Source organism: Anopheles cruzii, chromosome 3 (assembly GCF_943734635.1).
Source record: "Anopheles cruzii chromosome 3, idAnoCruzAS_RS32_06, whole genome shotgun sequence".
Classification (NCBI taxonomy): Eukaryota; Metazoa; Arthropoda; class Insecta; order Diptera; family Culicidae; genus Anopheles; species Anopheles cruzii.
Window position 1 is genome coordinate 12,744,383 of NC_069145.1, and position 15,254 is coordinate 12,759,636.

General features: G+C 48.1%; 1 protein-coding gene across 1 annotated transcript; it reads left to right on the forward strand.

The window, feature by feature from the left end:
• Positions 1-1,344: 1,344 nt before the first annotated feature.
• LOC128275606 (tyrosine-protein phosphatase 69D) lies at positions 1,345-7,727 on the forward strand. Its single transcript, XM_053014167.1, has 12 exons — positions 1,345-1,426; positions 1,532-1,640; positions 1,699-3,575; positions 3,659-3,886; positions 3,954-4,215; positions 4,354-4,942; positions 5,015-5,326; positions 5,402-5,554; positions 5,619-5,909; positions 5,976-6,274; positions 6,342-6,477; positions 6,559-7,727. Exons 1-12 carry the CDS (start codon positions 1,345-1,347, stop codon positions 6,640-6,642), a joined length of 4,422 nt encoding a protein of 1,473 aa, XP_052870127.1. The 3' UTR covers positions 6,643-7,727.
• The last annotated feature ends 7,527 nt before the right edge of the window (positions 7,728-15,254 follow it).

Here is a 15,254-nt window from a genome sequence, read left to right on the forward strand (position 1 = left end):
AAGAAGTTGCTTCTTCCAGCATCGTCACCAGCCTTTGGGTTCTCTTCGCGTTCCTTATCGCAGCAAATATGATAATCAGCTTTCTCGCGTGATACGCAAATGGAAATATATTTTTAGAAATGCTATTTAAAGCAATGGGTGCGCGAAAAATGGCTTGGATACCGAGATCCAAAACATTTCAAATTCGATACTAGCCCTGTCTCGTTATCTATCATAAGTAGCTTAAGCCTGTTTTATAGCAATAGATAAAAGGGATTTTTATTTTGCAACAGCTGTTTGTAAAGTTGCGCGACCGCGAAATTCCAATGTGCGATAACTGGTGCTCCTCCAGCCCTGGATAACTGGTGCCCTGCCATCGCTTAGAATAGGTAGAGCGGCCTGTAAGCTCCTTCGGTTTTTATCAAACCCCCAGAAATAGACATCGTGGTGTTACTTTTTCTGATGCGATTATAGAAAAATATCCCAAAAGAAAGTCTTTTGGAAGACGTTTTTGCTACATCCATCGTGACTTTGCTGCACAGCATACGAGTTGGGCACAGCTTTTCCATTGCACTCATCGCAAGCGACACGGAATGTGCCTTTTCAATCCTTATTCAGTATTCCATATTGAATCCTAATTTAAAAATTTACACAAAATACTTCCTTAAATTAAATCCTTAAATTGGCCAATCACAGGACGAAAATTCAAATTTAGTGAAATATTTCAAGCAACGAACTGACACTTTCCTTTTGAAACTGGTCGTTTAGTTTTTCTTACAAAAAACTCAACGAAACGAAGGAAACTTAACGAACTGCGAATTCTCGTTCGAATTCGAATTCTCATCTCACAGCTAGCAAACGTCAGTGCAAGGTGTGCGCCGCCATTGTGCACGGGTTTTGTTTTCCGTTTCGAATCGGACTGAAAAATCGCTTTCCAGCGGCCCCGAAAATGCATCCAACGCATTGAACGGCTCGTGGTGGTCGCGAAGTAGCACTGTAGTACGATAGAGTAAAAATTACGCCCTCCGCGCTCAAGCTACGGTCGCACGCCAGTGGAGTGCGATAAGCCGCATCCAAGTGACTGCAAGAAGGGGAGTGTTCCGTGGGCTTGAATGAAACGAACGCACGAATAGGAAGAAGAAGAAGAGCCCAGAAGCAGTGGTTCAATTGGCGATCTTCGTGAACTGTGGTTTCACTTGATACTGGGTTTCTGTGTTCTCGGTGGAAGCGTCCGGAATTTCGAGGTGCAAAACGCGTGAAAAACAGCTCCCTTCACGGGTTGCCGGCGACTGGATACAACCAGGGCGCTTAAAGTGAAGTGACAGCAGCATCTTCACGCTCTCTCGGTATCGAAGAAGGCGAGCAATGTGGAAAAGGCAGGCCACATTGTGCTGGCTACTTTGTGTCTATGTCGTGTGTCAGTTGGTTGCAGCGAGCGATAACCAAGGTAACGCGCCACGGAAGGCCGGCAACCGCGCGTGGCATTCTTGGGCCTCGATGACACCGTGATTGATGGGTGTGAATCATGCGTTTTTTTCGTTTTCCATTCCAGTGCGAGAGGAATACTTCATTGCCGGTAGCAACGGAACGCTGTCCTGCGCCACCTCGGACAATCAGAACATTGTATGGCAAAAGAATGGCAAAAACATAACAAATGCACGGTAAGATTGGGTTGGGTTTCGCGTGGTGGGCGAAACTTCATCGGATCTCCCGTTGCAGAGTATCGTTTCTCATCGTGGACAGCAGTGAGGCGGTCCGGAAATGGTCGTTCCTTGTTCCTCCGGATAGCGCCGACGACGACGGTGCAACTGACGAGGCGAACTCGCCGAAACTCTTTTACACGCTGACCATACACAATTTTACCAAATCGGACGAGGGCAACTACACCTGCTACAATCTGGAGACCGGTCTCAATGTGTCGTACGTGGTACGCACCGTAATGCTACCAAAGATCACCAAAACAAGCAATGAACGAATTAGAACTAAGCCGACAAGTATCCAGCAGCTGTATTGTGTCATCGAAGCGTTTCCACTATCGTTCTTCAATAGCTCAATCTACTGGTTTAAGGAGGATGCCTCGGGCGAGACGAACCACCGGGCGCTAGCCAACAACACCGAACAGCGGGTCGTCGATCGGACGCACCTGAACGCGACTCTTACGCTGCGTGATCTCACCAAGGCACAGAATGGTACATACTCGTGTATTGTCATGCCATCGGCGCAGCTACTGCAGGGCGATCCCGGGCAGGCGGTTAAGAAGTCGATGTCCCTCCTCGTGCTGGATGCTCCACAGGTGACGATTGACTACGCAAAAGCGGTCGGAGCTAACAAGATCTATCTGAATTGGACTGTGAACGATGGTAACGATCCGATCAAGAACTACATCGTGCGCTACCTGAAAACCGGCGATCAAACGTTCACCTACTACCGCGAGCAGATCGGTGGCAACAATTCGTTCTACGTGCTCGATGGTTTCGATCCGGGCACGGACTACAAGATCAGTCTCGGAGCGCTGAACAGTCAGGGTCACAGCAAGCAACACGAGTACAGCGAAACGATCCGGACGCTCGACACCGATCCGAGCTTTACACCTGTGATCGAGGTCAAGGGGAGCACTCACTCGACGATCACAATCGGATGGGCACCGCCACCGGCGAACCTCACCGATTACATACAGTACTACGAGCTCGTCGTGTCGCTGGCCAGCGTAAACGCGTCGATCATGAAGAAAGAAGCATTTCATCCGCAAAATAGCCGTAACCTGCCGTACATGTTCGACAATCTGGCAACGGCCACCGAGTACACGTTCCGTGTGCGTGCCTGTAGCGAACTGACGAAAATATGTGGAAACTGGTCCGAAGCGGTTAACGGTACAACGAGCGATGGACAAGCGTCACAACCGCGCAATCTGGCCATCTCCTGCTCGCACTACAACATCTCGCGCCGTAACATCGTACGAATCCGCTGGGAACCACCCGAGTTTCCGAATGGTAAAATCGTTTCTTACCAAGCGATCATGAGCGGTGTGGCCCATTACCGTTCTGAGTACGGTGCCATGAAGAGCGAAATCTGGGGCCCAAAAATCAAAAGCATCGTCCCGAACGCGGTGGCCGTCGAATACGATAATGTACCACCGAACACGAACTATACGGTAAATGTTACGGCCCACACGCGCACTAAACGACCCGGCATGGTGGCCACGGCGAGCTGCACAATGCCGGCTACGACTCCGGACAATATCGGGCGCATGATTTGGGGTAAATTGCGCGATGAAACGGATAATTGGATTTTTAAGCTCTTCCTGCCTCGTCTATCGGAGCGTAATGGACCGATCTGTTGTTACAAGGTATATCTGACGCGCATCAATGGGCAACATAATGGATCCCTGTCGTCACCGGAGAATGCGCTCATCTCAAGCTACGCTGAAGTGCACGCACAGAACAATACCCGGGGCGGCACGTACCTGGCCGAAGTGTTCCCTAGTACGATCAACCACACGGAAGTGTTTCTTGGCGATGGAAAGAACACTCCGGCCATTGACTTGTGTCCACAGTGTCTACAGATGCGTGCTCCGATGCGTTTCGCTGCTGCTGCTGGTGAAGTGGAACGATCTACAGGTGAGAAAGATTGATCACTAGCTGCCAATCGGTTAGTTATACCTGGGCCACTTTCATTCCAGGAACTACGACCCCTGCCTCAGAGGATCAGCAGCAGGATGGCGATATTACGGCTGGCAGTGGCAGTCGAACCGGCAACGAAGCAGTGCCACTAGAGGACGAGCGCAAGGCTTCCAACCACGAGAAGCGTGACACGACAAGCTCTTTCCAGGCCGTTCCTCGGCTCGAAACCGTTCACGATGGTTATCTCGATGTGTCCAGTAACTACACGGGGTTCGTCGAAGTCGTCGGTAGGTACCACAGGGTTTGTGACCGGTTCCGATGGGAGTTTCATATGGTTAAATTTTGTATTTCCAGTGAAAACTGATGCTGGAGACGAGGGCCGAGACTACGAGTCGACGTTCAGCGAATATTTTCAAGAGATGACGGCCGGTGCGCCGCCCGAAAGTGAGGCGGATCAGAGCGATCTTTCCTTCATTCTGCACATCGTCATTCAGGTCCTGTGCGCACTGATTGCCGTCGTGCTGCTTGTGCTGCTCGTGCTGTGCTTTTTGCACAAACACTTCACCAACAACATCGCCCAAGAAGGGGAAACGATCAGTCTGGGAGATTCGTTGAGGTAACGATACCATTGCATTCCAGTGCAATATTTGCTTGAACATTTTCGTTTGTTGTGTACGTTTCGTTCTATTTCTGTTCTATTTGTTTTCGCGCCACCTTGGCCCTTTCGCCCCACAAACCCCGTTCTTCTTTGTAGACGCGCGCTGTGCAATGGTGGCCGCGGTGCTAATGCTCATCATCGTCATTTGCTCGGTTCCAGCAGCGCCAAACCGCCCGTCATGCCGCCGATCGCGAAGGACGATCTACCGAAGGCGTACAACGAGCGGCACAAGGACTCAGACTACGGGTTCCAGCACGAGTTCGAGCTGCTGCCGGACAAGTTTGCCGACCGCACGACGAAGAACTCCGACATGAAGGAGAACATGCCCAAGAACCGGTACCCAGACATAAAATCGTACGATCAGACGCGCGTTAAGCTGGCACCACTGAATGGGCTTTCCGGGTCGGACTATATTAATGCCAACTTTGTAATTGGCTACAAGGAGCGCAAGAAGTTCATCTGCGCCCAAGGGCCGATGGACGCGACGATCAACGATTTTTGGCGTATGATCTGGGAGCAGCACCTCGAGATTATCGTCATGCTGACGAACCTGGAGGAATACAACAAAACCAAGTGCGCCAAATATTGGCCGGAAGGCACGAACGATTCGATCCAGTACGGTGAGCTGCTCATCACGTTCCAGTCGATTACATACTACGCCGACTACACCATGCGAACACTCAAGGTATGTGCTCCTCGAGCAACGTCGAAGCGAATCCGAAACCAGTAGTGATTGCTTGTTATCCTATTGCTTCAGGTTACGAAACGTTCCGCCAGCTCGGGAGAGGAGACTTCGCGTGAGATCAGCCAGTATCACTATCTGGCGTGGAAGGACTTTATGGCCCCCGAACATCCGCAAGGCATCACGAAGTTCATCAATCGCATCAACTCGGAGTACTCGCTGCAACGTGGACCCATCTTGGTGCACTGCAGTGCGGGCGTTGGCCGGACAGGCACCTTCGTCGCTCTCGATACGCTAATGCAGCAGCTGCACGACGAGGGCCAAGTGTTCATCTTTAACACCATTTGTGATATGCGTTATCAAAGAAATTTCCTCGTCCAGTCACTGGTAAGGCCATCGTCGTTGGACCGTCGACTGCCGGCAACCGGGCTTCATGTGCTTTTTCCGGCTTACTCTACACAGAAACAATACATCTTTTTGTATCGAGCCCTGGCGGAACTGGCGTACTTTGGTGACACCGAGATCGATCAGAAGTCACTCACTAGTACGATCGAAACTCTGAAGCAGCCATCGTCGGAGAATGTAGAAATCTCACGCCTGGAGTTGCAGTTCCAGGTATGCGTCGGATAGCTGTTCGTATTTTCGACGTGTATTTGATGATTTTTTAATCCCTTTCCAGCGCTTAAAAGCGTTCCAGGAAGACACACGGAAAACGACCACGATCGGTTCGTGTGAAGAAAACAAGTCCAAGAATCGGTCCGAGTCTTGCATTCCGTACGACAAGAATCGTGTGATCCTCGCACCGATCCCGGGACGGGACAATTGCACCTACATTAATGCTTCCTTCATCGATGGGTACGACGATGAGAACAACTTCATCGTAACCCAGGACCCGATGGAGGAAACGATCTTCGACTTTTGGCGTATGATCTTCGAGCAGCGCATCAAAACGATCGTTATGTTTTCCGAGGTAACACTCGTTGCCGTTTCTGGTCGTCAGTGGTTCATCCTTTTTTTTCATTCGTTTCGTTTGTAGATTGGCGATGGTCCTAGCAAGTGCCCTCGCTACTGGGCGGACGAGGAGATGAAGTATGAAAATCTACTCGTTTCGTACATCCAGAGTGAAAGCGGGCCTTACTACACGAAGCGTGAGTTCACGGTCACCAACTGCAAGACGAACGACACGATCCACGTCACGCAGTTCCAATACAACGGCTGGCCGACGGTGGAGGGTGAGGTGCCGGAGGTGACGCGCGGTATGATCGAGATCGTGAACCAAGCGCAAAAGCATAGCTCGCAGCAGCAGGACATGTTCACGATTGCCGTGCACTGCAGGTATTTGAGAGACCGATTATCGGCCATATCGAGTTGCATTCTTACATTCCCGCGCGTTCCGTTTCAGTCTCGGCACCGACAAGAGTTCTCTCTTCGTGGCCATGTGTATATTAGTGATGCAGTTGAAAACGGAAAAGCGAGTTGACATCTGCACCGTCGTGCGGAAGCTTCGAGCTCAACGTAGTCTAATGATACAGACATATGTAAGTGGGGAAGGGCTTGGTTGGGGTTCATGTACGTTGATTCGCTTACGAAACGGTACTTTTATCTTCCCTCTTCCACAGGCACAATATGAGTTCCTGCATAGGGCTATTGTAAATTTTGCGGATCTGTATAAAATATCGCTCGGCATCGCGAACGATTGTTGATAAGAGCAAAAACGGTTAGAACGGTAGAGAAAGTAGACACTATTGGCAACAACATGAAACAATATAAACCCAGAACAAAGCACGAAAACAAGATAATATACGTATTGTAAGTCAACAGTTTAGGAAGTAAAGCCAAGCGAAACTGTTACTGATGGCGAATATGAGTCAGTAGAGACGGCGCTTTTCTCGTCCCGCCGAATGGAAGAGAGATTGCACGAGCAGAAAGAGCAAACAGTCGGGCTAGTTACATGTCAGAAGGCGTTTGACAAACGAAACGAAGTTCCAGTAAGTTAAGCGAATAGTACGAGTGACGCATATGGACGACGTAATACAGAGAAGATACACGGAACGGATAGATACACCGAACTAATATGTAACAGAACCGCGCAAGATAGCAGCGAACCATGAAACGGAACCTACATAACAACAACACAAATCCTTACACGATGCAGTTTACTGGCTGCACCCCTTTTTGGAACATTTTATGTGGAAGTATGACAACCTAGGATTAACACTTTTTTATATACACGACTACCACGTATAGTAGAGTACATGTGCGGAACGAACCGATCCGATTTTCTCGAAGGTAGAAGAGAGTATGACGTGGACGAAGGACGGTACAGCTTCACGTAGGATGCGTTCGCTGGCACCGCAGACGACGGAACTCAACTGAACTCAGGACAGCCCGCGCAAGAAGCAATCAGCGTAGTAGTGACGACTGTAGATTGTGACGATTTTGTCAGCAAAAAGAGGGCAAGGACAGAGGGCAGCCAGTAAGGAAGCAACAGGAATAAGAATTAATTTTTGTGCCATGTTTTTTTCTGTTGCTGCCGAGAGAAGCAATTCTGTTGTCTCAAAAAAAAAAAGGAAAATTAGCATAATGTCTCATACTCACTCAGAAACACACACAGTTTTGCAATCTTTTTAATGTTGGCAGGTTCTTTGCAAAAGCCTGTGATTCATCTAGAGCATTGTCACTTTCATTGTGTCAGAGATCACGAGTGTCGTTCCGAGTCCTATTGTTGCTTTTTAGCTTCCTCTGTAAAACTTTCACTCATACGGCTTTCGATTGCGCACACATCGAACGGGACATGATAATTTAAATCGCTTAGACAACCGTACAGTTAATATTGGACAGTGCGCCGTAAGGAAAACTATCTCAAACGGAAGATCGGTTTTCTGCAACATACGTTCCGTTATCTTATTATCACCACATCTCTCCATTTTACGCACGCTTGGGACGTGGAGTCAAGGAGTCGCTAGCTCGTGCTCGAATGTGCTTGCGCATTTGTGTTTATTTACGACAATCTTTTCTAACCGATCATTCGATCGTCACCTACAATCAGTCACACAAATACTATTACATTACCATGACACAATGATCCACTGGCGCGTGTTGATAGTGGCCGTCTACGAAAAAGACACGTACGCGACCCGCGAACAATAGGTCTGTCCGCGAGAGAGGCTACATTTCATTCAATCGTTCTATTCGTCGCGTTCTACCTCTTCTCCGTGATCGCAAAAGATCAATGAGCATAACCCATCATCAGTAAGGAGCAGCGGTAGGAACAGATTCCATGTATCTTCCGTCGCTAAACCAGCGCTTCCTGAGCAGTGGTTGGGTTTCAGGTGCCCTCGGTTACAATTTGTTACATTTCAGGGACAGCCGGATCAGTTTTTGGCTTCTGTGGAGCCGAAGGCCATAATACGCACAACACAACGACGAAGGCCACCTATTATCGAACCGCGGGTACATGATGCGAAGAATGCTTAGTTCTCGGGTGCCATCCTCTCATCCCTGGCCCTGTTCGGCCTGGCTTTTCTTTGGCTTTGCGAATGGCGCTGTTTCCGCCCAATGATGTGGCAATCCATTTTGAAGATTTCATTACGCGTACAAACAAGAGTTTCATTTCGGTCCGACTTCCGGCTGGGGCGATTTACACAGAAAAGGTAATTTTCCATACTTTGCCATACGGAGAATCTCCAGTGAAGCATTACGTAACTGGCAGGAAAGGGGAGCCCCGGAACGTAACATTGATTGCCGAGTGTAGAGATAAAGAGGATTTTGGCAGGCAAGGGTAATGGCAAAGGGTACTGTTTCGAACTGAGTAGGAGCCAAACACGGAGTGCACGCAGTTATTATGCTTCGATTATTGTTTAAAACGAATTAAAAATATTATATTCAAAGCGCATCATTATCAAAACTTAACGAAACGAGACAGATACTCTAGAACTACAAAGAATACCTCTATTTGTGTGTAATAGTCAATAACGAGTAAGGCATCAAGTACCAGTATGATATTTCTTTATTAGCGTATTTGAAAAACAAAAACAAAAGTAAGACGGACACTTTAGAAGTTGGAAGGTCTCGGAAATCATCCCGCTTCGGTCGACGACGCAACAATTAAAGGGATGCTGCACAAAAAGGAAGAGAAGAACACATGAGCACACGAACGCAAGGAAGTGACAAGCATTCGCCACAACAAGTAAACATTAGTCAGGTCGGTGGTTACGGTGTGTAGACAGAGACTGGACACGAAAACCGATAGTGGCCATAGTGTGTGTTATCGTCGCGCACCGCGAAGCGCGGAGCCGCGGAAGGAATAACCCAACGAAGAGAAACCGCCCGCCATTGCTGGCGAAACTTGCATCCCCTCTCAAGATTGTGCGGGAACTGCTTGCTATCGCCGCCGCCAATGCCATCGCCTACCGCTGTGAATGGATTGTGTGCTAAAGTTTACAATTTATTATCTAAAATGATCGTTTGCAAATTTCCCCGTGCCACCAGACGAAGCTGCACTGAGGGCTGCCGGAATACAAGGACGAGAAACCACAATTTGTGACGGAAGCAAGAGAACGATTGTGAACGATAGAGTGGAGATAAGGAAAGCAAAATCAATAAAACAAATAAAACTGGTGTATCATAAAAAGAAGCCATCGCTGCCAATATCCCGTTTGATGATTTCAGGTGGTCTGGGCGCATCGTTATTTGTGTAAAATATGTGTTTCTTGTATATTCCCGATCCTCTGTGCGAATCCATATTCTTGTGGGTGAGCTGCTCATCCCAAACCTATTTCAGTTTAATAAAACATTGAAATGAGCAATGAATCAGGCGTTTATAATTTGTTCCAAAGAACATTTTAGAGAAAAATAAAGTAGCAAATTATGACTGCTTTTATGATAGAATGTTGAATTAGAATTAGAATTAGTCAAGGAGTTGAGTTGAATGGAAATAAGAACGCATCTGAACACAGCATTGATTAGGTTGCGATCGCGTTATGTTGCGTTCGGCTCAGTTATGTTGTTATGTACAAGGGCAACGGGAAGCGATCTGTGTGTACATAGGGGACAAAGTTGCATAGGCGCAATACGTTATGCTCCGCCTCTAATTTTTACGCCGGGATCGCAGGTCCTTGTGATAATTGTTCCCTGGGTTTATTGACGATTCAAACGACAGATTTCGACGACTGAAGTTATTCGGCATCGATACGATCATTGTGTGGCACACAAAAGTAAGTTTTATTTTCTAACTGAATGCATTTCGCGTGACCTAAGACAACGTAAGCAAATGTCCACCAACATTTGCTTTGTTCACCAAAGTCCCATATTTAATTTTCAAAGTTTCACAAAACATATAGTGTAAATCAGCCTTAACATTCAGTTATACCATAAGCCACACGAAAGTAGGTAATACATAATAATGAGCGATAATGGTCAGCATCCCCTAGCTCCGCCTCTTTTCGTGGTGGTCAGTTTGAGTCCAATCGGAATGCGCAGAAAATATACGATCGAAAATATACCTGCCGAAGGATGTATAATGAATTAAAGATCGTTTTGTAATGGATTCTATCGTAACTGGACACCGATAACAAACGGATTCCAACTACGGTCAATATTGTTTCTTTAAAAGCGTAACAGTCTTAGAGGAGATTCAGTGTTATAATCGGATTCCCATTGTCGCATCTAACGTTGATATCGAACGAGAAATGAACCAGCACATTTGTTTGTTCGTCAACCCGTTACACGCCGAAAAGAGTTTCCTTAGAGTTCCTTTTTTCTTAGCCTGCAAGGCTGAACCTAAATACTTCTAGTACCACCACTTGAGGTCAAACTTCAGACAACTTCGAAATTTCGATCATCAACGTGTCACATACACGTATCCTGCCTACCGTTGTTGGTCGGGCTGCTGATGGTCTCATTATGAATTCAGTCTTGTTCTAGTCTATCTGCACCCCTATGTAAGCCTCAGCAACATCAGAAAGCCCTGCAACCTTCAATGTCTACGAGATCGGCATATGCTAGGATCTGACTGGACTTGTAATAGATAGTTCCTGATGTCTCTACTCCAGAGTTCCAGCGCAATGTTGAATAGGAAACAGGTTCTGACGTCCCCCTAAACTTCATTTAAAGACTAATAACACAAGTGTCTTCCTAAGGCTTTCCATTTCACATCATCGTCCAACGTCGTTCAACCTTGGCATAGAAAATGTGTCACTTCATAACGTTAATCGCTCGGGATCGAAAACGACTAAATAAATGCATTTCAAGGGTTTACGAGGCACTGTTTTGATTAAATCGTCCCGAAAACCCGTTCCCGCGATTCGTCTGTCCGCTGGTTTGTGACATTAGATCTTAACCAATAGTTCTTCGTGTGACCGTTGACGATCGAGTTTCAACAAAAAGCCCTTCCCGAATCAAACTATTCTACGGTGAGCTCGATGCAGAAAAAAAATCTGACTCATTCAAACACTCATCTATCATGTTTACGAACAAGGGAAAATGAATTAAAAACCAGTAGCGCATCCTTGCCCGAAACTTAACCCGCTTCGGGGCTGCTGGGACTACGAGAGGGCAGCCCAAAGAACAGCTGCACCCGGCCCAGACACGCCGTTGCATTACGCGCGCTCACGGCAAACACCAACCACCAAATTGCTTTCCAGAGTTCCCATCTGACGTGCGCGCAACGTGAAGGGTCGCGCAAAACGAGGTTCGCTGAGGTTCGATTTTAAAGCCTTTTTCATTTTTTCCCAATTTCAACTAGGAAGGGGTTTGTGGAGGGCACCGAAAAAACCCATGCCTCATGGCTGCTGCGGTGCATTGTTGCATCCGGGCCGGTTACATCGGATGAAACTGTAACATTTTCCATTCAATTCGTCCGTCTGCGTGTCTCACTTTAAAACCGTTACGCCGCGGTGCCACACCAGACGGCGCGCGCAATCATCGTCACCGTTGGCGCCTGTGGAAAATTGCATGAATTGCGCAAATGAATCGCAAATCGGTCGCCGTTCGTCCCTAGGCGCCTAGGCTGTTGCCAGCGGCATTTTTTAGGTTTCATTTCATTCGGTCCGCTTTTGTCGATGTCGAGCTGCGCACGACTCTCACCTGAAAAGGGGTTTCCTGGCGCTGGCTCGAAGTACCAAACGCCAGACGGATCGTCGACCGTGTGTTTGTGCGCCAGAGAGGACACGAAGGGTACAAAGGTACAAGGGTGCAAGGGTTTGCACCGGATAAAAGGGGGTACGCTCGGGGAAATAACAAAAATACCGAACAGGAACCAGCAACAACAAAAAGAGAAATCCCGAAATGAACCCGTCCTTAAAAAACCGCGTGCGCCCGACCCGAGGGTCCCTAATCCATTCGATCAAGGGATTGCGCAAAAATTGAGAAAACCCGACCCGAAAGGGCGTAAGATCGGCCCGGCCCCGGGTTCTGTTGGAAGATCGCGTAACGAACATAGGCAGAGGATAGGCAGAAAAAAGGGGCGCCTCTCTTCAGCGGTGCAACTGGATTTCCGGATGATTATTTACACTTTTAGCAGAGGTCTGAACAATTCTGCCTACGTCATGAAGAGGAGTGCAATATGAGAATGAGGCCGACAGAAAAAAAAAACGCCGAAGGAGGTCGAAAAACGGAACAACAACACCGGCGGAACAGTCTCGAGAACCCGTCTCGTCCCTTTGTTGTTGCGAATCGAGTTTTGGTGCAACAATACACGTCCAAGTAGAGAACCGCTGGATGGGTGCAGAGTGGAGTATAAGGGCGGCTTTAAAAAACGAGGACTACGCTATGGAACGTGGATTGTTAACAGTGTATGTAAGCGCACTTGCCTGTGCACAGTTGTGTTGGAGAAACAGCAATGATTCTAATTGTTAATAGTCAACAACGTGAAGGTTGTTCCCTCGAGACAACCCTAGAGAATACAGCATTATTGTCCTGAGAATGTTATTGAAAAATGCGGAATAAGACACATTATCGACGCGCTTGGTTTGAATACACACAATTGGTGTCGTGAGCTGAAATAAAAGGGTTAGAACTGAACAAACAAGTGAAACAACTATTGGATCCTTCGAACAAATGGTGTTAAATATTTGTAAAATAGGCCTCTAAAATTTGTACCGAATACTGGCATATAATTATGTTATTCAAACAATATACCACACACTTTTGGGCGCGCTCAATCCATTGCCCTTTTGAGTGAATGTTTTGAGAATCGAATTTAAGTGTAACAATGGCCGAAATGTACTTCAGTCGAGATAAAATACTTTATGAAGCATTTCCGAAACGGTCTAACAACTTTAAGTGACGCCTAAAGGTAGGCAATCAGTCGAATTCGGCTCCCGCCCTCTATGAGCGGGTTGTGGTACCAGAATTACTACACCGTCTTGTATGACTTCCTGTTACTTTTTCTTCGACTGTTTTTCAAACAAAAACACACTTATCTTTGATTCTTTTTATGGTATTTTTTTTACATTTTACATGTAACGTAAAAAAACCGTTGGACCACAGTTTATAAAGCAGTTTTTGCTGCAACTCATTTTGCTGTTGGTTACCGAACATAAAGAGAGAGAGAGAGAGAGAGAAAGACACCCAATACGTACGCACTTTCTTAGCCGTGTCGCGGGCCCTTGATCACCCCGTGTTTTTTGCGTCTCGTCGTCCTTTCGCGAACGTAGCGCCTCGGCATCATTCTTCTCTGGAAAACAGAGAGAGGGAGAGAGAGCCGCGTGCGAAAGGACTCCTGCAGTGAGCGCAGGATAACGGCTGGCTGGCAACGGCTGTGGATATGAATTGACAAAAATCGTAGACAAATTCAAACAACCGCTGGATGGTGAACAAAAAAAACCAGAAACTCAACCGGCCGCGCCACGACCGTTCCGTTAATCCCCGTTCCTCACACACCGGAGCCTGGGACTGTGTTGACGTTGACTGCGTGACGTTGCGCTGCCTGCCGGATGAGGGGTCTGTGGCCGGTCGCACGCAGCAACCCGTTTTTTAATGAAGGGTGAGATCGTACGATTCGGTTTGGATTTTACGTTTGATTACGGTTTTTTATTTTTCACTGCCGCTACCGCCAGTCCGTTCTCTCAGCGTTCACATCACTGTACACGTTGGTGCTGCCGCCTGTTTGAAGGCTTCTCGCAAACGGAATCCATTCCCGGCCCGGCGGCTGGCTGCGTTTGCCGGAAGGGGTGCGTTATGGTCCTTCGCGGACGGATTTCAGTTCACTCGGGAACGGTATTGCGTGCGCATCTCCGCCGGCCGTCTGTCTGTGTGTATTGCCGGCAAGTTTGTGCCGGAACGTCGCGTCCGATCCGGAAAATCCGCGTAATGTCCAGGAGCCGAAGCACGCCAGCCAGCCAGCTTTGCCTGGTCCCAGCGTGTGCAGTGAAAAGGAGTCCATAAGGAGCGTGATGGTGACCTGACTTCAAGAATCATCAAATCGAGTGACATTGAGCTTTCAAAAGCTGGACAAAAGTCGGCCGAGAACATGATGTATCCTTCCACCGCAACTTGGGCCCAAAACCTTCGAAACGAACGCTCCATTCCGTTCTGGCGCGAGCAGTGCATTAGTGAACGCTTCCGTCTCTGTCGCTCACTCTGTGTCCCACGATGGGTGGGTTTTTCCCTGGTTAACGGTGTAATGGTAACGCGACGCGCGCGGACGTCCGTACGCAATTCCGCCGACATTTTCCGCCATCGTCCAATAGGGGGAGCGAAAAGCGTCACTGTCAGCTCCTGCGGGCCAGGGGGTGTTTAACAGCACGCGTGTGGGTGTTGTTTAGCAGCCCGCACAGAGAGAGAGAGAGAGAGCGAGCGAGGGTGCGTTAGCGCGAGCGTGTGTTTGCGTGTGTCCGCGCGCCCACAAAACCACAGCAAATATGGCGGCGATTCGCGTTGCAAAGCGTTCGTTCCGCGTTCGAACCGCGGCTTGGCGTTGGCCAAATCCGTCAAAAGTTACACGCAAAACGCAGCGTCCAAAGTGTCGGTGATCTGTGAAGGTACTGCCTGGGTCCGAAAGGTGTGAAAAATCGAAAGGACGCGCCCGAGTGGAACTGGTGTGTGGAAAAACCGGACTCCTAACTGCCTGGTGCCCCGAAAGGAACGTGAGCCACAAGGCCACGCCACAAATGTGATGGGGAAGGTAAACAAACGAACAAACGATGGTGAAAATGGCTGTTCAACCTTCGCCCAAGCTGGATGTACTCGTGAATGTAACGCGGAACTGTGCATTAACTTATTGAAGCGATCAGAGCCAGAGCGCGGTCCATCAGTTTATTGGTGCCCTTAAAGCATCGCCGAAGCTACCCGGCATTTCATTAAAATATAACCT

What these genes read in the sequence shown, in the direction of transcription:
- LOC128275606 (XM_053014167.1), top strand. Translation starts at nt 1,345, where the DNA reads ATGTGGAAAAGGCAGGCCACATTGTGCTGGCTACTTTGTGTCTATGTC. An exon ending in AAAAACATAACAAATGCACG is followed by an intron (nt 1,641 to 1,698) that starts GTAAGATTGGGT and finishes CTCCCGTTGCAG; the next exon opens with AGTATCGTTTCTCATCGTGG. An exon ending in AGTCTGGGAGATTCGTTGAG is followed by an intron (nt 4,216 to 4,353) that starts GTAACGATACCA and finishes TCTTCTTTGTAG; the next exon opens with ACGCGCGCTGTGCAATGGTG.